At 42.1% G+C, this 25,429-nt stretch overlaps 1 protein-coding gene across 4 annotated transcripts in view; it reads right to left on the bottom strand.

Annotated features, from left to right (window-relative positions):
• Nucleotides 1-25,429, bottom strand: part of PPP4R4 (protein phosphatase 4 regulatory subunit 4) — a 119,302-nt gene that overhangs the window by 37,679 nt on the left and 56,194 nt on the right. For all 4 annotated transcript variants that reach the window (XM_073349556.1, XM_073349559.1, XM_073349557.1 and 1 more), the window contains 4 exons: nucleotides 21,788-21,895; nucleotides 15,001-15,122; nucleotides 4,611-4,733; nucleotides 3,318-3,487 (listed from right to left, as the gene is read on the bottom strand). In XM_073349556.1, the coding sequence (XP_073205657.1) occupies nucleotides 3,318-3,487; nucleotides 4,611-4,733; nucleotides 15,001-15,122; nucleotides 21,788-21,895 (523 nt within the window). The remainder of the gene's footprint in view (nucleotides 1-3,317; nucleotides 3,488-4,610; nucleotides 4,734-15,000; nucleotides 15,123-21,787; nucleotides 21,896-25,429) is intronic.

The raw sequence follows: 25,429 nt of genomic DNA, 5'->3' as shown, positions 1-25,429 counted from the left end.
GTGGTGGAGGCGCGAGAAACACCTGCTGCTGAGTTTAGTTCCTTAAATCTAGATGATCCCTGAATGTGGACCCACTTGAGCAGTAGCCTGAGGGACTTCCTTGTACTGCATAGGCCACAGCACGTGAAAAACTTCATGTTCCCCAAAGACAATGAAAATAGAAGTTTCCATCCAACACATTACTGGCGTGAAATCCCCAACGGTGACAAAGTGGAGAGGCCATGGCTTATGTACTCAAAAACCCAGAATGCTGCATACTGTTTTTGTTGCCAACTCTTCCAGTCTAATGTTCCAGCTGCATTGGGTTCTACAGGAACAAAGGACTGGAAAAATCTGGCTAGAAATCTGGCATGCCATGAGAAGGCAGCAAATCACCAGAGAGCATTCCATAGGTGGAAAGAGCTTGAGATGAGACTAAGGTTAAAGGCCACCATAGATGATCAGCATCAAGAGAAGATTGTATCAGAGTCTCTTTACTGGCAAAATGTTCTGAAAAGGCTCATTGCCATTGTGAGAATGCTTGCAACCCAAAACCTAGCACTGCATGGCACTTCAGATCAGCTGTATGTGCCAAACAATGGAAACTTCCTTAAAACTGTGGAGGTGATGGCTGAATTTGATGCTGTACTGCAGGAGCATCTAAGAAGAGTCATGACCCAAGAAATGTACACACACCACTACCTTGGAAAAACAAGTCAAAATCATATAGTTACTGGCAACAAAAGTCAAACAGAAGATTGTGGCAGATCTGAAGTCAGCAAGATATTACTCTTTTATTCTGGACTGCACACCTGACATCAGCCATACGGAACAAATGACTTTAATGGTGTGTTTTACAACAACAACAGAAACTAGTGAAAATGTCCCTGCAATGGTGACTGTCAGAGAGCATTTTCTAGAATTTATTGACATTGATGATACTACAGGAGCTGGTATGACAAATGTGCTTCTTAAAAAGCTGGAAGATACGGGAATTGTGATAGCTGACATGAGAGGTCAGGGCTACGATAATGGTGCCAACGTGAGAGGAAAGAACAGAGGAGTGCAGACATGGATCCGAGAGTTAAACCCTGAAGCTTTTTTGTCCCATGCAGTTCTCATTCATTGAACTTGGTGGTCAGTGATGCAGCATCAGCTTCTAGTGAGGTTGCTAAATTTTTTATGTAATTCAAAGCATCTATGTATTTTTTTCTGCATCAACTCATCGATGGCAAATTTTGAAGCAACTTCTGGGAACATCCTCTCTGACACTGAAACCACTGAGTGCTACATTATGGGAAAGTCAAGTGGAGGTGATAAAGCCTATCAAACACCAAATTGGGAAGACAGATGATTCCATGGTTGCCATTATGGAGGATAATGCTATGACAGGAATTGTTCGTGGGAGAACAGTGGCAGAGCGAAATGGAATCACCAGAAACATACATAACTTCAAATTTCTGTGTGGCTTAGTGTTGTGGCATGACATACTGTTTGAAATAAATGTTGTAAGCAAGAGACTACAAGGTGTTGATCTTCATATATGTGGAGCAATAGAACAACTGGACAAAGCAAAGTCATACCTACAGTCTTACTGGTCAGATGAGGCATTTCAAAACGTTCTGAAGAGTGCACAGAAGTTGACAGAGGAACTTCACACTGAAGCTATTTTCCCACCCATTCAAGAACACAAGAGTCACCGAAGAAGAAGACATTTTGATTACGAGACACGGGATAATCCCATAAGAGACCCCAAACAACAATTCAAAGTTGAATTCTTTAACCAGGTGCTAGATTGTGCAATACAGTCAGCTGAAGAACGTTTCATGCAGCTCAAGGAACCCAGCAGTATATTTGGGATGCTGTATGATATTCCAAAACTCCTCACTATGCCTGAAGAAGACCTACACCAGCAACGCAGGGCACTAGAGACAGTGTTGACACATGCTGACATGTGCGATATTGATGCAAGTGATTTAGGTGATGAACTGAAAGCCTTTTCAAGATACATTTCAGCAGGATCAACTCCAAAGGCTATTCTGGAATACATGTTCACAAATAAGATGACCACCCTCTTTCCAAATGCTTTTGTTGCTCTGCGCATACTTCTAACACTTCCTGTAACAGTTGCCAGTGGAGAATGCAGCTTCTCCAAGCTGAAGTTAATAAAAACACATCTATGCTCCACAATGACACAGGAGAGGCTGGTCGACCTTGCAACCATCTCAATAGAGCATGAACGGGCCCAGACCGTGGAGCTTCAGGAAGAAGTTCAAATCTTTGCAACCAAGAAGGCACGGAAAGCACCACTTTGATGATTCAAACAGATAAAAATGCCAGTGTTTACTATGCAGACAAGAAAAGTTACATTTGCTGTTCAGGCATTTGAAAGTTAAGTGTTACTTAAAATTTTTGAACAATGCATTTTAAGTTGTTAGTTCTCCTTTATTGGGGTAGGTAGCAGAGCAGTACCATGAGAGGAGTAGAAGAGGAAGAAGGCAAAATTTCAAAGTTTTGGCCCAAGCAAGGGCATGTGCGGGCGTCATTTGAGCCTCAGGTGCCAAAATGTTGTGGGTCGGCCCGGCACATAAGTAAGTCACGGAATCTGTGACTTCCATTGACCTCTGTGACATTTTCAGCCCCAAGGCTGGAGCTCCCAGCCAGACTCCCACCGTAGCTCCCCTCCCCCCATAGCTCTCAGTCCTGCCCCCGGTGGCAGGACCCTGCAGCTCCTGGCTGCAGTGGGCGGACCCTGCTGCTCCCAGCCACAGTGGGCAGTGGGGACCCCTTGGGACTCCCACTGCAGCGGGGGGTGAGGAGACCCCACGGCAGCTCAACTCCTGTGGACGGCGGAATCCCCAGGGCTCCCACTCACTGCAGGTGTCAGGGATCTCCCCAGAGCCTCCTGCCACTATGGGCAGCAGGGCCTCCCCCCGCAGAGCTGTTCAGCTGCTGTGCGGGGGGACCCCAGAACTCCCATTCACCGCAGTGGCAGGGGACCCCAAAGCCTAGAACCGATGGGTGCTGAACTCGCCTCTCTATTTTGTCAGAGATACTTTTAGTGAAAGTCAGGCACAGGTCATGGGCTTCCATGAATTTTTGCTTATTGCCCGTGATCTGTCCATGACTTTTACGAAAAATATTTGTGACAGGAACTTAGCTTTACTCACAGCCTTCTTGGAGAATCCCTGCACTAAGTCAATTTACTTGTGCTTTGCAGAGATGTTCGGATTTGGCTCACAATATACTATATGGTAACAGATTTTACATCTTACATTTATTCCTGTTTTGTGGCTAATGTGCACAATGTAAGTTTTATAAAATAGCAGTTAACTTACTGGAAAGTTGTAAGCACAGTTCTTCCTTACTGATATATACTTCTTTTCTTGCTCTAGGGTTTGAAGTTGTATCTGATTATCATTGTGTCCATTTTCCTGCTGTAAACCCAGTGTGCAAAGTTTCTTGTAAAATTCCAAAAATCTCAAGTGTTGCTCTGGAGTAAAAATTCCTTTAAAAATACAACACTAATGCTTAAGTTTCTTGTTACAGAATACCAGGGGAAAAGCTAACAATATCCAACAACTTGAGTTTGTTTCTGGAGCAATCAAATAAACCATTTTCCCTGTTCATTCTCATATAATGACTCCAGTAGGAACCATTTCCTTATTGCAAGTGGTAGGGAGAAATAGTGATTACAGAAAAATTAAACCTACCCATAGAAGAAGGAATCTTCACTTCTGCATTTTAGAAATATATAATTTTTAGAATATTAAGGCTTTCATTTGGGAGGATTGTGAATATATTTTAAAAGTGGTAGGGTCATGTTTATTCCCCTTTTTGCCTCCAAATGAACACCACCACCATTTTCACTGAGCTCAGGCAAAGCCCTTTGCACAAATTAAGCCTTTGGGACCTTAAGGGTTTAAGTAGCATCGAGGAGTTTATCTGGGCCACCTGTAGTACAGTGAATTTCACGTTACACTTAAAAGATCAATGGGCTGAATTTTGATCTCTATCCAGCCCCAACCCAGTTGATAGGTGTATAGGGACCACAAAGTTAGAGGAGAAATCCCATGATACGGGAGCAGTTTAGAGCTAACTTAAGTGGCCCTACACTGCCTTAGCCTCACAGGCCTTAGTGCAGAACATATGTTGGTGGTGCAAGGGGAGCGTTTCTTCAGCTCACTGCTTTGAGAATTCTGAGCTGCAGATTCAGCCCCCACAGCAGCCAGGAATCCAAGTGGTGCAAAAGTGACATAAAGCCTCTTTTGCTCCCATTTTTTCCTGGGCTAACTCTTTGTACTGTGTCTGAGGAGACATAGCAATAAGGTGCTAGATGCTGTGGTAATATCATGCCCTATTTTCAAAGGTTTATAGTTTAACTAAAACTAACACACTCACTTCAAGATGAAACTTGCAACAAAACTAGGCATCAAAACAAAACAATGAAAGTAGAGAAAATATGAAAAAGAAAAGACAATCCAATCTCCATGTTACAGATGGTTTCAGAGGGTTTTTGTACTCCTAATTATCATCCCACTTTAGAAAATGTCCAGATAGCCAAATATTTATCATCTGTATACTTCACAATACATTGAGTCACTGAATTTATAATAATCATTAAATCATACCATATAGTCCATTACATAGTTTCCCTAAATGGAAAGACAAAGAAACAAGAATTGATTCATCCACTTTGAAGGATTTTTCACAAAATGATTTCACTAAAGGGAGCACAGTTTGACTTCTGTCATCTGAAAAACAAAATAAATGTGTAAAGTTAGTTGTTCGTGTTCATTCACTTGAAGAAGAGCATATGTCCGTTTCATGATAAAAACATCAAGGACCTTTAAAGTGCAGCTGGGATTGTTAATTAAAATATGGGTGTCATCTAAACAAGTATGAGTATGAGTGAAATCTATTTATTTTAATGTAGAAGCTTTTGAGGCCTTTATGGGTCACCCCCCTTTTCTAGGGAAGGACCCTCATCTGTACAATGATGGGACAACAAAAGCTCTCTGAGCACAGGCTCTGACCTGCAGTGTGTGGGTAAGTGAAGAAGCAAACTCATCTTCTCCTTCCACCAACACACCTAGTAGCCAAGAGATAGAGGGAGAAGATATATGGTGAGCAAAAGGATAAAGGGAGAGCTTGTCAAGGTGGGACAGGGTGAGTTCTGCTCTTCCATCTTCCAAGCAGGGTGGATCTCAAGGTCAGCTAGAAATTAAGCTTTTCAACCTACTGAGCTCCCTCCTATTTAACTGCAGGGCTGTGCATAACCTCTGACCACTCTTCAACCTTTTTCCAACAGCCAAAACAGCTGTTGCAGCAATAGTAAGTAAAAAACTTTAAACAGAAGTATGAAATTGATAGTCTCAACAATTTGAAAATAAATCTACTACTGTATCCAATGGTACAAATGCTATCGGTTAAACAATCCAATTGCATTCATTGGTACTCTCCCCAAACTATCTGCTTTTTGTTTTGCAGCTTTCCATATGTTTTATATGTTGATTATTTTGATAATTCACCATCAACTCCTTGTTAAGTAAATATTTGCTCCTCATTTATGTATTGGGAAGATGCAGTGAAGTCAGAAAAACAGGAGTGGGAGTGGGAGCTGTTGTGCAAAATATAGGGCTGCTAATGAAGATAAACAATTGAACAGCTCTGAAAAAAAAAAGAGTATTACTATATACAGTACTAACTGTTAAATAATGAACAGTGACTATAACAACTGCTGCATCACACAGACATATTAGGATACTTTTGCATACTCTCTATGAGCCAGATTTCTGGCCCACTTTGATATTTTGTACCTCTCAGATGGTGAAAAAGCAGTGGAGATTATCTGCAACTGTAGAGCCAGTGTAGCTGGCTCCTATTGCTTTCCTTAACCCCAGCAATCCTCAGTATAGGGAACATGGCTGAAAACAGTGCACTTCAATTATCCAAGATGCTCCCCTGGAGACTACGCCAATTGTTGCAGGCTAGAATACGTCCATTTCAAGCCTCTCCAGCTTCTGCTGAGGCAAAGCTAAGAAGAGAATCATGGATGCATAACTGGGCCCCCACACTGAGCCAAATGAACTTAGAGAATCTGGCTTTACTTTCCTAAAGATGCAGGATCACATACCCATACATTGTGAGAAGCCTGAAGCTTTGCAGTGCTGACTAGAAGAAAAACTTGGAAAGAATATTGCATTTAAAATATCGTTTCAACATTCTTTTCAACAAGTCTTTTCCTGAAAAGCTGAAACATGAACACTGTGACACTCTGTACCCCATATTCACCATTGATGATATAATTATCATATGTTTTATACAAAGTATGCCTGAGGAAGGTATCATTTTAAAAGTCTTAATTTGTTGAACATTAGTATCCTGTTAAGTTGTTTGTGCTCTCATTGTATATGAAGTTTTGCTATGTATGTGCCACTGAAACATGTTGTGAGGTTGGGAGCCTCAAGCCGCGCACAAGCCGCCTTTCAGGTATAACCATAAAAGGCCAAACAACACTGATGGCCCATAGAGAAGAATACAAACACTCACAAGGATTACCGCAGGAATTATGAACAATGGAAATCTCTCAGAGATAGCACTACACAATGGGAACTGTTTGACTCAGATCACAGCAAAAGATCTTTCCAGCAAGATGGAAGAAGCTATAAAAAGGGGAATTGACATGACCACTGGGCCTCACTGCCCATACAACACAACACCTGGAAATACCTAAGAAACAGAGACTGAACTAGGGGAGCAGGGTCCCAGGCAGGAAAGAAGGAAGTCTGCCTGTGTTGGAGGCTTGGTGGACTGTTTGTACTATCTAGCAGGGTGAGATACTACTTGATTCAAATCCTGTCCTAATCCTGAGTTTAGAGAACTCAGACTGTGTTTTTGATTTATTTCTTATGGTAATCTACTTTGATCTGTTTGCTATTACTTATAAATCACTTAAAATCTATCTTTCTGTAGTTAATAAATCTGTTTTATATTTTACCTAAAACAGTGTGGTTTGCATGAAGTGCATGGGGAATCTGCTCAGGAAAAGGGCCTGGGCCATTGTCCTCTCCACATCGAGGAAGGGGCGGACCGGGTAATACATTTATACTGGTCAGGTTTTTGACCAGGGTAAGATGGTATAGCTCTGGGGTCCTAGGTGGGGAGCTGTGAGGAATTGGCAGAAGCCCCTCCATTGTTGTTTCATGCAGTGAATGGCCAAAGCCTTCATGTAACTGCAGCTAGGTTTTTCCCTGCCTGTGTGAGTACAAGTCCTAGAGGGGACTGTAGCTTGTCACAGCATCATGGAGTAAGAGGGAGCCCAGGTTGGTGAGACAGAGGGCTTAGTACCCCAGTTCCGGGTTGCACCGCAGAGGGATATCCATCACAAACACTTGCTAAAGAGCCATACATAACATCTGCATTCATTCTGTAATCAGAAGAAAAAGATTTTCATGGTGCCAAGCACCTACAGATCTAAGTGATGTCAACAAGAGCTGCTGATCCTCAACACTTAAAATCAATGTTAATGTATACAGTGCTGAGTATCTATATCGTGCTTTATAAAACACAGAACAAGATTGGTCACTGCTTCAATAATTTACTTAGTGTATCTGCCATACATGAAAATAAAATCATATGTCAAAAATTGCTATGCTCAGTTTCTTACTACAGATATAAATGGTGCATCCCTAGACCAACCTGGCTCCTTCATCCCAGAGAACATTCCACCAGCATAGGTGCTGGAACTAAGGGTGCGGGGGTGCTGCAGCACCCCCTGGCTTGAAGTGGTTCCCATTAAATACAGGGTTTACAGTTTGGTTCAATGGCTCTCAGTACTCCCACTATAAAAATTGTTCCAGCACCCCTGTGCACCAGTCAAGGTCAGATTTCATTTTCATCAGATACTCTGTAGGTGTGCCACCAGCAGAGGCTGCCGAGACAATGGTGCTGACTCAGCATGTCTGTCAGCCACTCTGGACACATCCTGTCTGCCTGACAAGCACTGCCTACTTTTAGAGTGTACTGATTTGTTGCATGGTCCCTGACAGACAGAAGATTGCAAGTATTTGTGCCACCGCAATCCCCCCAATCTTAATCAGGCTTTCTGTCAGCACAGACCCTGGACTGAATCTAGTCAATGGTCTCATTTTTTCTCCCTGTTACATCAGTGCAAGCTTTAGAATGTACTTTGAGTAATGGAGGAGGAAGCAGGGGAGAGAGAAAAAAATAAAATGCTAGAAACAAAATAGAGACTTTGATCCTCTTATTGCAAAGGGAAGTGTGATAGTTAATTATCATTGCGGCTTTATTTTATGGGAATTGCTTTTCTACTGGCAAGTACAGACTGTAAGCAATTGAAAAAAGTGCCTGTTACTCTCGGAGGGAGATGAAAGGCAAGATATTCCTAATGCCCCTCTTCCCAAACATACCTCACCCCATATATACCTCCAAATTCCCATTCTACCCCATCCACACACAGACCCTTGAATGTCCCTCTCACGCCACATATACTCCAACAACTCTCCACCGGCCCCCACTTATCCTGACAGCACATGCACACACACACACACACACACACACACACACACCCAGCAGACCTGACATACATCACTGCAGCCCCGAACACTTCGGGCGCATCAGCCACAACACCCAACATTCCCCACTCACCCCCAACATCTCTCACTCGCCCCAACTCCTACCCCACCATCCCTCAACATCTCTCACTTGCCCCCAACCTCTCATCCCACAGCCCACCAACAATTCTCATCCCCAGTCCTTCACCCACCACCCCAGGGACCTTCCTGGCCACTCACTGACACCCCAGCATCCCAGCACTCCATTCCTGTCCTGGACTAAGCTGGCTCCTCCTGATCCTGAATGCTCGGCTCCACTTGCTCCACACTTACACAGCCACATGTAACCCACACACACTGCTCAGGTCTGGTGCAGCTGGGCCAAACTTCAGTGAAGGACATTGTGACACGGGCTGGAAAGGGTCACAGGGCTGCTCAAGTTTGGCTAGCTACTCCTCTGTCATGACAGTGGGGAAGCTATGCCATATTTAAGTGAGTAGCGTTGCACTGCAGCACTGTTAATTTTTTTTGCCCTGTTTGTTGGGGTCCCTCCTCAAATGGAGAGTGCACACTGGTTAATCTCGGCCTAGCCATGAATCATCTTGCACAAATTAGGCTTGATAATCTTAAATTTTATACCTCCAGTTAGCCTTTGGCTGAAATTTGTAAGATCTGGAAAGGACCCTGGTCATGGCCAGAATAAAGCCAGGGTGGGGGAGAGCCAGCAAAGCTGCTTAGCAAGCACAGCAGTGTTTTTAATTAAACAAGAAAGCATCCTAGAAAGTAAATTCCCATAAAAAGAAAAGGAGTACTTGTGGCACCTTAGTGACTAACCAATTTATTTGAGCATAAGCTTTCGTGAACTACAGCTCACTTCATCGGATGCATACTGTGGAAAGTATAGAAGATCTTTTTATACACACAAAGCATGAAAAAATGGGTGTTTACCACTACAAAAGGTTTTCTCTCCCCCCACCCCACTCTCCTGCTGGTAATAGCTTATCTAAAGTGATCACTCTTCTTACAATGAGTATGATAATCAAGTTGGGCCATTTCCAGCACAAATCCAGGGTTTAACAAGAACGTCTGGGGGGGGAGGTAGGAAAAAACAAGGGGAAATAGGTTACCTTGCATAATGACTTAGTCACTCCCAGTCTCTATTCAAGCCTAAGTTAATTGTATCCAATTTGCAAATGAATTCCAATTCAACAGTCTCTCGCTGGAGTCTGGTTTTGAAGTTTTTTTGTTGTAGGATAGCGACCTTCATGTCTATGATTGCATGACCAGAGAGATTGAAGTGTTCTCCGACTGGTTTATGAATGTTATAATTCTTGACATCTGATTTGTGTCCATTTATTCTTTTACGTAGAGACTGTCCAGTTTGATCAATGTACATGGCAGAGGGGCATTGCTGGCACATGATGGCATATATCACATTGGTGGATGTGCAGGTGAACGAGCCTCTGATAGTGTGGCTGATGTTATTAGGCCCTGTGATGGTGTCCCCTGAATAGCTATGTGGGCACAGTTGGCAACGGGCTTTGTTGTAAGGATAGGTTCCTGCGTTAGTGGTTCTGTTGTGTGGTATGTGGTTGCTGGTGAGTATTTGCTTCAGGTTGGGGGCTGTCTGTAGGCAAGGACTTGCCTGTCTCCCAAGATTTGTGAGAGTGTTGGGTCATCCTTCAGGATAGGTTGTAGATCCTTAATAATGCATTGGAGGGGTTTTAGTTGGGGGCTGAAGGTGACGGCTAGTGGCGTTCTGTTATTTTCTTTGTTAGGCCTGTCCTGTAGTAGGTGACTTCTGGGAACTCTTCTGGCTCTATCAATCTGTTTCTTCACTTCCGCAGGTGGGTATTGTAGTTGTAAGAATGCTTGATAGAGATCTTGTAGGTGTTTGTCTCTGTCTGAGGGGTTGGAGCAAATGTGGTTGTATCGCAGAGCTTGCCTGTAGACAATGGATCGTGTGGTGTGGTCAGGGTGAAAGCTGGAGGCATGTAGGTAGGAATAGTGGTCAGTAGGTTTCCGGTATAGAGTGGTGTTTATGTGACCATCGTTTATTAGCACTGTAGTGTCCAGGAAGTGGATCTGTTGTGTGGACTGTATCACTAGTGTGTGACCACTTTTCACAAAGCGATCACTCTATATCTGACCTCTCAGTTTCCTCAAAGGAAACCTGCACAATGCCCTCAAAAGATGAGCTTAGGAACAAATTCATAATTCTGCTAGACACTAAAAACCATGGATTAAACAGAGACATGGGTTTTATGGCTTATTACAACAATTTGTAACGCACCCTACTGCCTGCTAGCCCTTAACTGCACACTTCATTTTAAGTCATCTCCTACAGCATGTGTGACTCCCTTATGGTTTACAATCTGTTCCAACTTGTATTTGGCTCAGACATTCTGGTCACCTTCCCGAGACCTGAAGAAGACTCTGTGAAGATTGAAAGTTTGTCCCTTCCACCAACAGAAGTTGGTCCAATAGAAGTTATTACTTACCTACTTTGTCTCTCTTATGACAGGTCTGGGAGCTTGAGGGCTAGCCATGAATTCAGCAGTGAGATGATGAGGTGGGACTACATCTTTCCTGCTCATCTGGTGTCTTGTCAGGGAGTAGACAGATCTGAGCTAAAGTGGAAGATGCCACATGCAAAGTCTGGCAAGTGGCATCATGTAAGTGCACTCTGACATGTGGCCTAACAGTCCAAGGCAAGCTTGTACCACTCAGATTTGATTTTATTTTCATTTAGAACAAGCACAGTGATAGGAATCTGTCCTATGGAAGATAAACTCTTGGTAACTAGGAGTCAATTGTGGTTCTAATGAACTCTGTCATCAGCAATGGGGTAAAAGAGGATTCTTCTTTGTTCACCATGAGACCTACCCAGATGAATAAAGAGACAGCATATTCCATGATCTCTTTCTGGATTTGCTTCTGATAAGTCAGTTGTGCAAATAATGGAAGAAGTGAATGTCCTCCTCAAATGTGCTGCTATCATTGCTAGACATCATGTGAAGACCCTCAGCGCCCTGAAGAGTGTGAATGGCAATACCTTATATCAATAATGGTTGGGCATTACTGTCAATCCCAGGTAATTCCTATAAATTAGGAATTGTGCTGGGTGAATGGCTATGTGGAAGTAGGCATCCTGTAAATTCATGAAAGCCATGAATCAGTCTTGAACCTGATGAGGTGGAATGACAGAGACAAGCGTTACCATCCTGAATCTGAAACAGCATATATATTTGTTCAGTTTCCTCAGGTCTAGGATAGGACGAAGACACTCTTTCTTCTTTGGAATAAAGAAATATCAGGAATAGGAGCCTCTCCCCTGAACTTCTATGGTACCTCTTTTATAACTCCAAGATGAAACAACAAAAGCCACTCTTGTTTGTAGGTCCTCATGAGAAGAGTCCCTGAAGATGGATGGGAAAGGGGGAAGAATGTGACAAACTGGGAAATATCTGTATTTTGTTATGAATATAGTACACACCCCTGTATGTTTGTTATGAGTTACTTGCTATGGAGTTAAATAGAAGGGGGTAGTTAAAGGGAGAAATGAAATGAGATGAACAAGAAATGAAACAACGGGTTCAATCTTCAGTGCCAGTCCTGATGCTTGTAAGGTGGATGGTTTGATTTCAGCACTGATGTTGGCACCAAGCCACTACTTCTTTGAGTTGTGCCAGTGGTTGCGCTTGTGTGTCCAGCTCTTGAAGCCATAGAGGGGTTGGAGGTTTTGCCTCTGGAAGACTGGTATTTCTGAGCTTCCTTGTGAGATAACCCCAAGGGATGTTCAGAGCTCCATTTCTGCCTGTGCTCCATCTGGCCGTGCCTCTTAGTGTGTCTTTGGCATTGGTGGTTTGGACACCAGGTCTGTTGGTAAAAGGGTTGATGCCAAAAATGCCAATCCTGACATTCTCACCTCCCTCTTCATTGCCTTTTTCCTGCTGCCAGACCCTGATGTGGGGTGCCTGCTTGAGGAGGCACTAACCAAAATGACATTTTCGGCTCCAGTTTGGTAGCTGTCACTTTCTACAATTTGGAAGCAATACACATAGACTGCACTAATAGATGCAGTTTGAGATTAGTGTGTCTGAATTGACAGGTTCTGAAGAAAAAGGAGTCGCAAACCAAACATCTGTCCAGGCTGTGGCTTCCCACCAGGCAGCACAGGCAGTGACTGTGGCCACATGTAAGCAGGATAAGAATGTCACATGATGGGAAGCATTTGAACCTGGGTGTCTCGAAGTCCACCACGGTGATGGTGGTTGGAGCAAAGTGCCTGACCCCAGTGTATGGGGGGGAAGAGTTGTTGAACCTTTTTTTTCTTTTGAAAAGTGTAATTTGATTGTAGATTTTTGAAGACAGAAAAATGAATTATTCAATTAGCTGTTTTCTTTTCAAGACAAAGGTTAGCAAACACTAAAAGAGAGTAGCAGATTGTCTTTGTTGGGGTCCATCTCCCTGCCACAGGGGATGAAAGGGAACTAAGAAAAGGCTGCACCTGCTTCACTCTTTATGCCTTCCTACAGGAGCACAAGATGGCACAGGCACAGCCCCGACAGACATTGCCAGTCAAAAGACTCTGATCTCATTGCACATGAGGTGCATTCACATCTACAGTAGGATCCACACTGACACATATTTGAAGAGGAACACTTGACTGTGTTTTGGTATAAAAATCCATCTGTATCAACATTTGATGTGCCACTTTCCTCATGCAGCAAACCCAAACGTCTTGTCTTCACATTCCAGTTCTGCACATCTCTGCCATGTCTACACATCTCACCTCGTCCCTTTTTTACTCCTTCTACCCAATCTTCTCTCTAGTTAATATCCCTTTTAAATCTCTCTATTTTCATCTTTTTGCCTTTCCTCACTAGCCTTTATTCCTTCAACTCACTTCTTTACATTGTGTACCAAACAACTTCCCTCACCTCATTGAAGTTCCTCCTAAAACATACTACTTCTGGTGAATGATAGTTCATCAACAATAGAAGTGAGTTTAAGGAAAAAATTAAATAATATGCCTACACCATTTTGAACCCATTGTCTGTATTACATGCCCAACCTGTATTGTCTGATTTAGGGCCAGATGCTCACAGTGAGTAGTATCTCATTCCTCAAGTGCTTCAAATGGAATCAGTGGGAGCACTCAAAGAGTAAGATATTAGCCAACATGAGTAAGGATATCGGAATCTGTCCCTGACAATGTAAGCTCCTGAGGCAAGGACTCTGTTTTTCTCCAGGTTTTACACAGTGTTAAACGCACTTATAGAATTAAATTAATAACGATAATTATCCAACATTCCTATCAGATGCACTGAAGATTTTATTCAGCCATTTTATACCCCCTCCCTCCCAACACTGCATTAGATAATAAGGTGTGACAGATAGCTCACTCCTACTTGAAAGTTAAGGTGCCCCAAATCAACCAGGGCAAGGACCAAACAAAGATAAAGGAACAAAGTTTTAAATAAAACAGACTCAGAGAATGAATCCGAGTAACATGGACAGAACATGAAGATATTTAAGCACAATTTTATCATCATCTACACCAGGGATGGGCAAACTATGGCCCTCGGGCCAGATCCGGCCTGCCAGCCATTTTAATCCAGCCCTCGAGGTCCCTGCTGGGGAGCAGGGTCCGGGACTGCTCCATGTGGCTCCCGGAAGCAGCGGCATGGCCCCACTCCAGTGCTCCAGCTGTGGAGCAGGGTTGGGGGCTGCTCCATGCGGCTCCTGGAAGCAGCGGCATGGTCTCCCTCTAGCTCCTATGTGTAGGGGCAGCCAGGGGCCCCTGCCCCAAGTGCCACCCCTGCAGCTCCCATTGGCCAGGAACCACAGCCAATGGGAGCTGCAGGGGCGGTGCTGTGGACGGGGCAGCATGCAGAGCTGCCTGGCCACGTCTCCACATAGGAGCCAGAGAAGGAACATACTTCAAGTGGCTCCCGGAAGCGACGGCAAGCACTACCTGGAGCCTGCACCCCTGAGCCTCTCTCCGCACCCCAACCCCTTGCCCCACCCCTGATCCCCCTCCTGCCCTCTGAACCCCTCGGTCCCAGCCTGGAGCACCCTCCTACTCCCCAAACTCCTCATCCCCAGCCCCTCCCTGGAGCCCACATCCCCAGCCGAAGACCTCACTCCCCCGCACTTTCATGCCCCAGCCCCTCCCCCACTCCCACACCCTCTGAATTCCTCATTTCTGGTCCCACCCTGGAGCCGCATAAGCCCTCCCCTCCCCCGGACCCTAACTCCAATTTTGTGAGCATTCATGGCCCGCCATAGAATTTCTATTCCCAGATGTGGCCCGCGGGCCAAAAAGTTTGCCCATCCCTGATCTACAGAATGAAAACAATGAAATACAACCAGACAAATTCTATAATCCAGAAAAACTGCTGCAGAATTGGGCTAAGTAGTTCTAGACTTATGACCTTACCTGCATCAAACATTTCAAGCAGATTAACTAAAGTCTCAAAAGCTGCAAGCCGCACACTGCTGCCTTCATCTCTCGCTAGTTCTACTAATTCAGGAAGCACTACATTTTTTGTTAGATCTGTCCTGCAAAGCAAGCAAAATGGTTAGGGAAGACAAATAATGAAACAATGTTTACACAGAACCAAACCCAATCTCACCCAAACATAACTTTCTTCTGGAAGTTGTACGTTACTCTTCAATTTCCCAGTTAGGAAAAACTGAAAAAAGCTGCAGGAAAACAAAAATAAAATTAAAAACAAAACAAAACAACCTCCAGAGATTTTGTAGCCATCTAAAAACAGACTAAAGTTTCAAATACAAATCATCCCCTCTCATGACTAAGGAAAATTACTTAGTTTATCTCAAATTACAGATTGTACATACAATGCAATCTGGAAAAAAAAAGAGTTATGATGATTTAACGTGCGTCACACAGAAGAGTTCTCTGCAAGAGGATTCAGAAACTTCTCAATGCGAGAAAAGAGCAAGGTCCTAAATGTAAATGACAAAATATGAGCCATGACTAGTGAAAATGCATGGGAATGACTTGTCCTCATTATATAAGATGGCACTGGCCAAAGGTAAGCCCTTCTACATTGAAGGGCTGCCGCCATTATCTGGAGGAGTTGTGAGGCTGCCTGACTGGCTGACCCAACATCAATGCTGGATTCTTCAAAGCCAGTTCTAGGGAAGGGAGGGAAGAGGATCCTTCTTTCCCAGTTGCTAACATATCTGTTGAAGGTAGTCTTGGCAACTTGGGTTTCAACATCTGCTACGGATTGGTACAGTAACTCCTCGCTTAAAGTCATCCCAGTTAACGTTGTTTTGTTGCTGATTCATTAGAGGACATGCTTGTTTAAAGTTGAGCAGTGCTCCCTTATAACATTGTTTGGCAGCCACCTGCTTTGTCCACTGCTTGCAGGAAGAGCAGCCCATTGGAGCTAGCCGGTGGGGGCTTGGAACCAGGGTGGACTGGCAGCCCCCCATCAGCTCCCCATTACCCTAAGTTCCCTGTGCGGCAGCCGCCCAGCAGGCTGTCAATGGCCAGCAGTTCAGCTGTCCCTCCCCCCACTGCCATGTACTGCTCCTGCCCTCTGCCTTGGAACTGCTCTCTGGAGCCTCCTGCTTGTTGTGCAAGGGGTGGGGGGAAAAAGGGGGCTAATGTCAGGGAGTCCCCCTCCCCCCTGCTCCTGTACCCCACTTACCCCATTTCCAAAGAGCAGGGGGGGACACTACAGGGCTCAGGATGGAGGGGGCTTGCTGGCAGGAGCTGCTGTCTCAACTTGTTGATCTATTTAAAAAGGCAGTGTACTTAGAGTGGGGTCAGCGTACTTAAAGGGGCAATGAGCATCTCTCTCTCTCACACACAATGTGTGTCTCTATCTGCCATGCTGTCTCCCCTCCCTCCATTTGTGCTGCCTTGTAGAGTGTGAGGCTACATTAACAACAGTGTGTTAACCCTTGAGGGCTCAGCCAATTGCTAGTTCATCATTTAGCAGTAAGGCATTCCCTGGGAAATATCCCACCCTCTGACTTCACCACCTCAGCCAAGCTTCACAATCATCATCGCTGTGTACCAGTATTAAATTGTTTGTTTAAAACTTATACTGTGTGTGTATATATATATTGTGATGGGGCAAGGCCAGATGGCTATAGTAAAGTAATGGGAGACAGATATATTAGCCACAGGCTAAACAAATCCCTGTTACCAGAATAAGCAAATGGCAGCTGCTCAAGGTCAATTAAGAGACTTGGGGCCAATTAAGATCTTTCCAGAAGGCAGGGAGGACAGATAGGTTGACTGGGACACCTGAACTCAATCAGGGGCTAACTGAAACTAGTTAAAAGCCTCCCAGTTAGTCAGGTGGGTGCATGTGTCATGAACTGTAGGAGGAAGTTGCACTGTTGGAGAGACTGAGCAGTACACACCATATCAGGCACAAGGAAGGAGGCCCTGAGGTAAGGGTGAAGTGGGGGGCTGCTGTGGGGAAATGGCCCAGGGAATTGTACTTGTCCTGTTTCTAAAAAGTCAGCTACCATAGCTGGTACTCTTAGGCTCCCTGGGCTGGAGCCCGGAGTAGAGGGCAGGCCTGGGCTCCCCACTTTGTCCCCTGATTAATCACTGAGACTGGGAGATCACAGAGACTGTGTAAGGGAGGGTAGCTTCTCCTCACCTTCTTTGCTGGCTTATGATGAAAATGGTCCAGTAGGCTGTGACCCTTGCCTCTAGAGAGAGAAGGGCTATATGGAGGGTCACAGGGAGCCTCTGAGGCTAGCGAAAATCTGCCAGGAAACGTGCCACCCATGGAGACAAGGACAGAGCTTTGTCACTATATATATATATATATAATATAATCTTTTGTCCGGTGAAAATAAATTTCCCTGGAACCTAACACCCGCCTCCCCATTTACATTAATTCTTATGAGGAAATTGGATTCGCTTAACATCGTTTCACTTAAAGTCGCATTTTTCAGGAACATAACTAAAACATTTAGCGAGGAGTTACTGTATATGAAGGGCTGGAATGAGATTTGAATCTCTCATCAATTTGAAGATTGAAGGGGGAGAGACATTTTCATGGCATGGAATTTCATGGTCTGGAATCATCTGTATAGAAAGATGAGTTGGTGTGAGCAAAATGGGAGAGAGTTCCCTTTCCTTGCGCAGTGGTACTAAAGTAGGCAGCCAGCATCATTTGGTATGCCTCAATGCATATATAATATACAATAAATAGTTACCATAATACTTAGCTCTTATATCACGCTTTTCATTAGTGGATCTCAGAGCATTTTACAAAGGAGTTCTCGACTGTCTACAGACAACCAGAAATGTCTTCCTGATGGTCTTAATAATACTTCGAAGGAGCTTTTCCACTTTCCTTACATGTTTCCACCATGCTCACTTCTCACAGTTTTCAGGACTTCTGGCCTTTTAGTTTAGATAATATTTTAATTGAGAAGCTCGCCCTTGATGGCAGGCCTCTTCCTGCACATACATAAAATCTTTTCATCTGATCTGCGGCGATTGTAAACTGACACAGCTCCACTGAAGTCAGTAGAACTACATCAACTTCCACAACCTGAAGATTTATGTACCCTTTATGTTTATCACACTGATAAACAGAGGTACTGCAGGCAAACTACATACTGCAACTCAGACTCAGACTACATGGGTGCTAATCAGGAAGAGGAAACCAAAATTATATAGGATGTTTACAGCCTCTTCATATATACAGAATTTTTAGGCTCTCTCACAATTTAAACAGAAATATTAGTACTGTATTGGCTATAACAAAAAGTCATAGGATATGCACTTTTTATAAAGGAAAAGACCACACACACACACACACACAAACACATATTATACTATGTAAACAAAAAAAATACAGACCCCACTTATAAGTCAGTGCAAATGATAATGTATTCAAATGTTCAGAAACAGCAAGAACAAGAAAAAGTTACTTGGATTGGACTACTATAGCTTATTGACAAAATTAATTGCAACAAACCAAGTGGATCTCAGTATTTGTCTTCTCAACTGATAATTACACACTAATCATTAATATTTTACTGGGAAATTGTTTGATTATGAAATAGTGAGCACCAGTAAATGGTGAAGAAAAGGAATGATGCCATGCATGGCTGCAGTATTTACATAAATGCAATATCTTGTTAGAAGTGCCTTTATTCCACTATTTCTTGAGCCATCCTCAACACAAATCACTGCTACAGTTTACCCTCCATAAATACACACATCCTTAACTAGATCCTGTTAGATTAAAGATGACGATAACTGAGGGCATGTCTACACTACATCTTATATCGACATAATTTATGTCGCTCAGGGGTGTGAATAAACCACCACCCAGAGCGACATAAGTTACATCAACATAGTTAGTGTAGTCAGCACTGTGTCAGCGGAAGATCTTCTCCTGCCAACATAGCTATCCTCGTTCGCAGGGGCTGGAGCAGTTAAGCCAACAGGAGAGCTCTCTCCCATTGGCTTACAGCCGCTACATTAGAGAGCTCACAGTGTAGTCTAAATCATGGAGAAAGCAGGAGAGGGGACCAGGCAGAGATACTCTGAGACATAGAGCATAGCATACGGATACAGATACACAAGCAATAAAGGAGGTGGGGGAAGAGAGAAAGAAACAGCTGTTCAACAGTTAATAATTATTTATGAAATTTTTTCCTTCTTCATTAAACTGCCTTTGTGGAGATTGTTAGCCACTAGTGGCACTGTTATCTCTTGCCAATTGGCTTTGTGTAAAATCTATCACTTTATGCAAATTTCAGTTCTCATTTATAGTGTATTTGTTCCTGTTTGAGCTAAAAATGAGACCAGAAGATGATGAACTTTTCTTCATTTCCTTGGTTAACATACTGGCCTTGAACGTTTTTTGTGGGGGAAGATAACGTAAAGCTCTATATTTTCCTTCTCTCCTTATCATCAGGTTCTACTATAGCTAACCTGGATTTAAAAGAAAAGAATGAAAATAAATCTTCTGCACTCTTCCATATATCCTCCTACCTCCTTTATGTCACTTTATAGGAGCCACTTTTAGCCTCCACAAAAAAGTCATTAGCAGAGTTAGTTTTACTGATATTAGATTAAATTTTATAATCCACCCTCCCACAAAGGAAATAATATTTTACAATAGAGTGTGTCACTTATTCATTATTGTCAACACCAAATGCATCATTATGGCATCCTACCTGCTGATGGAGCTAAAGAAATTCAATGAGAAAACTACAGGAAACAACGGACAGAATCCCAAAGGAAAGAAATATCAACAGGCAGGTGAGAGGATGGATTAAGAAGGAAATAAGTGAACATATGGTCAGGAGTGAGGGGTAAAAATACATTCCAAATAAGACCCAGGAAGGCAGGGAGAAAGAGAGAAAATGAAATCACAAGGATGGGGAACGGGAAGAAAGCTGAAACAGATATTTACAAAATGTGTTTCTGTGGATTTCCATTTTGGAACCATTAAAGATATATTTAATTTCTGACAGAGAATTAAAACAAATATGGCAACTAGAAAAAAGAATCAGTTGTTTATAAATCTGTGATAAAACCATGTCATTTCCAAAAGATGATGCAGCTACCAATGTGTGATACCAATCCGTACATTTTCCATGCAATTTTTACTCTTATACATATATTGATATATAACATAATCAGAGTGGATTATAATAAAAATGATCTCAAAAATTTACATTCTGTATTGAGATAAACAAAGTGGGTAAGGTAATATCTTTTACTGGACCAAATTTTTTGGCGGAAGAAACCAGTTTCAAGCATCATAGAGCTCTTCTTCAGGTCTGGAAAAGGTAACTAGAATGTCATAGTAAAATACAAGTTGGGACAAATTGTTAAGCATAAAGCATTAATGCTTGTTGCAAGAAATCACTTAAAAATGAAGTGACCAATTAATGCTTGAAAGCTGGTCCTATACAATATATTAAAACAAAATTTATTTTACTATAAAACATTGTAACTACTTACTTATGCTAAACTGTCTTTTGGGGTGGAGGGAGGTAAGGGGATAACACAGGACCTGATCACTTAAGCAAGTGAGTAATCTGAATAAGCTCAATGTCTTCTAAAGTTACTCATGTGCTTAAATGTTTGCAGGACAAAGCCCTTACACAGCAACTATTCAAAGCACTTCTAGTTAATTTTATTTCCTATCTCAAATAAAAGGTAACTGGCAAATTAATCTAGCAGTCCCTGCACTGCATGGTTTTACTGAAATAGTGTTAATTTAACCACATTACTAATCTTTTACTCTAACTGCTTGTAGTTACACAGCCCAGTTCATCACACCCACCTTCAAAGGGTTAAAGACACAAAGAAGAATCATTCCCACACATGTTGGTACTCCAAAAAACCTCAAACTGCATTTGTACAGTACCTTTCAAAGCTAGGCTTTAATTTCATCCCCTCCCTGAGTGCTGTTCATAAATTTTAATGCCAAAAGGGACCATTTATGATCATCTAGCCTGACCTTTCCCTGCATAACACAAGCCAGAGAAACTCACCCAGTAACTTGTGCATCAAGCCCATAATGTTATGTACTGTTCATATCTCCTAGACAAGAACAGAGAGGTAGACAGCTACATCTGTATTTATAATAGAAATTTCAGAGGGCAAAAAACGTATCCTCTTTGGCCCTGATTCTGTGGTACCTTCTATGTTGTATGATCAAGACAAGACACTATAAATTTTAACTTGTCTATAAGTTCAACAGAGCTTCTCTAGTGCTATATTTGTAACTTTAAAAAAATGAAGAGGCTTTCAAGCTTATATAAACAGCTGCCACAGAATTTACTTTTACTATAAGTAATCAAAACATGTTTATCATCCTTTTGCAAAGAGTGGCAATTAGTTTAAAGAACTATGGACTCCTTCCAGATTGTCTTCCATCTTTGTATACCTACACATTTAACAACTGATGTCAGCTAAATCTTCCCATTGATTTCAAGGGGCTTTGAATCAGACCCTTTTCAGAAAAATGTTTTTTGTTCACATGGTAGTTACAAAAATACGTTCCTGAATTACATAAAGCATAAGTGGGTGAAAGCTGTGGACAATTAATTGAGAGACTGCAATATGCCTTGAATATCAAATAATTTAACACGCCAGGATACACGTTTGAAATTTTTAGAAGTTTTTACATTACTACTAAATACTTTAGAGCTAAATTTTACATTTTGTAGTAAATTTTGCAAGTTATACTCACCCTATTCCTTGAGCTATATGTTCCAGTTGCCGACACATGCAGGATCGAACTTCATATTCTACATCTTGGCAGAGTGATTTTACCAGTGGAAGAATTTCCCTTTTAATGCTAAAAAATTGAAAATTTTAAATTAATATGAAGAACTAAGTATTTGTAAACTCCATTTAGTGAACACATCTGATTCTAGATGGTTCACAGTAATCTTAATTTGTACTCTTCATACAGCAACATTTAGTATTTATAACCTTTAAGAGCAGGTGTTGTAGGGCAGGTTGATAAAGTACAACTGACAATTCTGAAGCTTATAATTATAAATAGTATAGAACTTTACAGCATATTTTTATAACTAAACTAAAATACAAAATGGAATTTTCACAGAAGAGTATTATCCATATTCACCGCAGTTTGTTAATATTTCATCTGAAGGATTTTCAAACCTTTGAAAATACTGTTTAAGTATTGTGTTACTTTTAATAAAGATACTTAATAACCAACTTCAGTGCAATATTTGGACAGCTGTTGTATGAATACATATACATTGTATAAATTGAAATGAAAGTCCCAGTTATGTTTATCATCATCAGCTGCTTGCAAACACAACAAAATAGGAATTTTAATGTAAATGGCTGGTTTTTTAAATTAAAAATTAGGGTGCAACTTAAGTCCACTAATCAAGACATTAGACTGATCTGTTCCAGTATCCAGTAAATCAAACAGGACCCTCCAAATCAGCATTTATACACTTTGTTGTTGGCCAGTTCTCTATTATATTCTAACAGATGCTACAGCATACAGACAGCTCTGCCCTAAAAAAATACAATCCACACAAAGTGAATGGACTCAACAGGATAGCATTATCCCAACTGTGGGCGCGAAACACAGCTTAGTCTGTAAGATAAACGGCTTTTTTTTTTTTTGGCTTTTTTTTAAATTTGTTTTTGCAGATCCATCAATCTAATCTGAAGGGACTATTGAGCAGTTACCCAACTGTAGAGTGGGAAACCATTTGCCAACCACTTGTCCTAATAAACACGGCCTTTAAGATATTCTAAGACCCTACCAAGTGCAGAGTGGAAGGAATAGATTTCCAAAATATCAGAACAACTGGTTTGTGCAGCTATGTCTTCCATCTCTTTCACTCCTTAAAGTGGAATAGGCCCCAATGAAGTAGGAATAAGTGCACACTGGACCTCTGTTGCAAGACCTGACCTACATAGCCCTGGATGCTCTTTGACCCTTCTTTGGAGGTTTCAAACAGCCGAACTTATATATTAAAAAATCCTTATTTCAGTCCAGATAGAATTTAAGGAATCTTGAAAAACTTCTCAGAATACAGAAGGAAAGGAAATCTCCAGGCTGATATGGAAACCTTGAGCCCATTTTGGGAAGAAAATCTTGAAGATGAACTTGTCTTTATGCAAGGTGAGGTCCAAGTCATCCTATGGTTGCACAGCATCTAACACAACAGGGCATCAATCCTGAGTGGGACCTTGGATACTATCACAATACAGACAATAAAATAAATTTAAAAAAGGAGGCCTGCTCAAGGGTTTCTAGTATCCAAGCTCTTCTAGCCAAGAAAGTATTTCCAAGAAGGGATGTTTGAAATGGAAGAAAATGAAATAGCACAATTCCATTTAGTCTTTGGAAAGGTTACTATCAAAGTCAGATTCCAGGAGACAATATTAAGTCGAAGTCTATCTAGACTCTATTCATGAATATTGTAATTATTATTTAAAACAACAACATAGATATTCATAGCACTATACAAACACATACATTACAAAGGCTCCAATCTTCCAAATTGACTATTTGCAGATTGACTCAGCATCCATACCAAGTCAACTGTTATTAATTTGTAATAACAATTTTTGGTCAATCTGGAACCATACAAGCTTTCCTCCCCTTTACATAAGGATTCTGATCTCCAATTCTTTTCTTGCAGCTGGAGTTATGAACTGCTTTACTTGGTCTTTCTGTTGGATCATATTAAAGAAGTTCTGTATTAAAATCACAAATGAGTTTGATTCCCCATAGTTTAAATTCCAGGGTATTACTAATTAAGAGGTCTCTTGGTTTTTGGTACTGTTTCTCTCCCTCTATGTGTGAAACTTGCAAGCTGCTAATTGTATTAGTATATTCTAAGACAAAGTCTGTTCTCAAAGCAATTCTTTGTAACAACAACTACTCACACAAAAGGAGACTCAAAGCAATACTCTGTAACAACAGAAACAGCACCCAGAGACTCCCCGCCTTTTTGTTGTATTCATCTCGCTTTGTTAACAATTGTGATTAAAATAGAGATAGAGGATGTATGTGTATGGTTGCTTGGTGTGGATAATAACTGAATGATCAGGGAGGTGCCAGCCTAAGAATCCAGTGTCCATCGGCTGAAGAAGGCATCAAGTGAAAATAACGAGAGGACCCCCCGGAGGGAAGACTGGAATCCACCCAACAGCCTCAACAATGGGAGAACCAAAGAACAAGATAACATCTGGCAGCACGGAGCCGTCAGGAATGTGACATCTGCTGACTGATTCAGCAACAGCATGATGAAGCAATTCCCATAGACTGACATAGGAAGAAATTCCTATAAAAATGGACTCTGGAAAGTGAGAACTTTGGGGGTCTGATTCTGCAAACCGACTTCCAGGAGCATCAGATGTGCATCTGACGAGGCCCTGCTCCCTCCTCATGTCCAGGCCACCTGGCCAGTGGCTTGGCATGAGCAACTCTAAGGCTGGTAACTATGATAACAACCTTGCAGAACCTGTGTGTGTATGTGTATGAATGAATGTGTAAATAAATATGAGACTGAATGGAATGTTATAGCTATAACTAACTACTTACTATGATTCTTTCTGTAGTCACAATAAATGTGGTATTTTGCCTTTTCCCCTTTAATAAGATCCTGATGGTTTTTATTTTATTGGTATAACATTTTGGTGGAGAATTGCGAAAGGAGGAATACTGGTAAAAAGTCTCAGTTATTGTAAATATTGGTGTGCACACCGCCAGCTCTATTGAGCTAGGCATTTCTATTGGGTTAACCAGACCTGCTGGCCTCCAAGAAGGTAGCAGGGAAAAACAGGTTAACCAGACCTGCTGGCCTCCGGGAAGGTAGCAGGGGACCTGCTGGCCTCTGGGAAGGTAGCAGGGGAAAAACGCATAGATTAAGCTATGATTACTAAACCTAAGTCCTATTGCTCACTGAGGTATCAGCGGCAGCAAGAAGGCCTAAGGGCCAGGCTAAACTATTCGCTGGAATAAGGAGTAGCAGGTTCAGAGAATCTAGGCTGTGTCACTCGCTGACCTGTGCCAGGTGTGACGAGGAAATTTGATAAACTATGATTTCAGAATCTAGGCTGTGTCACTTGCTAAGTAATACCAGGAGTGACAAAGAGATTTAATTTCCATGTTACCCTGTTTTCTTTTAAACATCTTAAGCCAGTACCAGAGGGAGGAATGCAGTCAGAAGGAACTCCAACCTCACCTTTTCTTAAAGAAATTACACCTTTTAAACATCCTTCAAAAATTTGGGCACAGTCCTTGGACTAAACAAGCCCTAGCTGATGTCTGCACTATTTCGGACCTAGAGGATAGATTGGCTCAGTATATCCTCATATACAAACCTTCTAGTGC

This window comes from Lepidochelys kempii, chromosome 6 (assembly GCF_965140265.1).
Source record: "Lepidochelys kempii isolate rLepKem1 chromosome 6, rLepKem1.hap2, whole genome shotgun sequence".
Lineage (NCBI taxonomy): Eukaryota > Metazoa > Chordata > Testudines > Cheloniidae > Lepidochelys > Lepidochelys kempii.
This window is presented reverse-complemented; position numbering and strand designations above follow the sequence as displayed.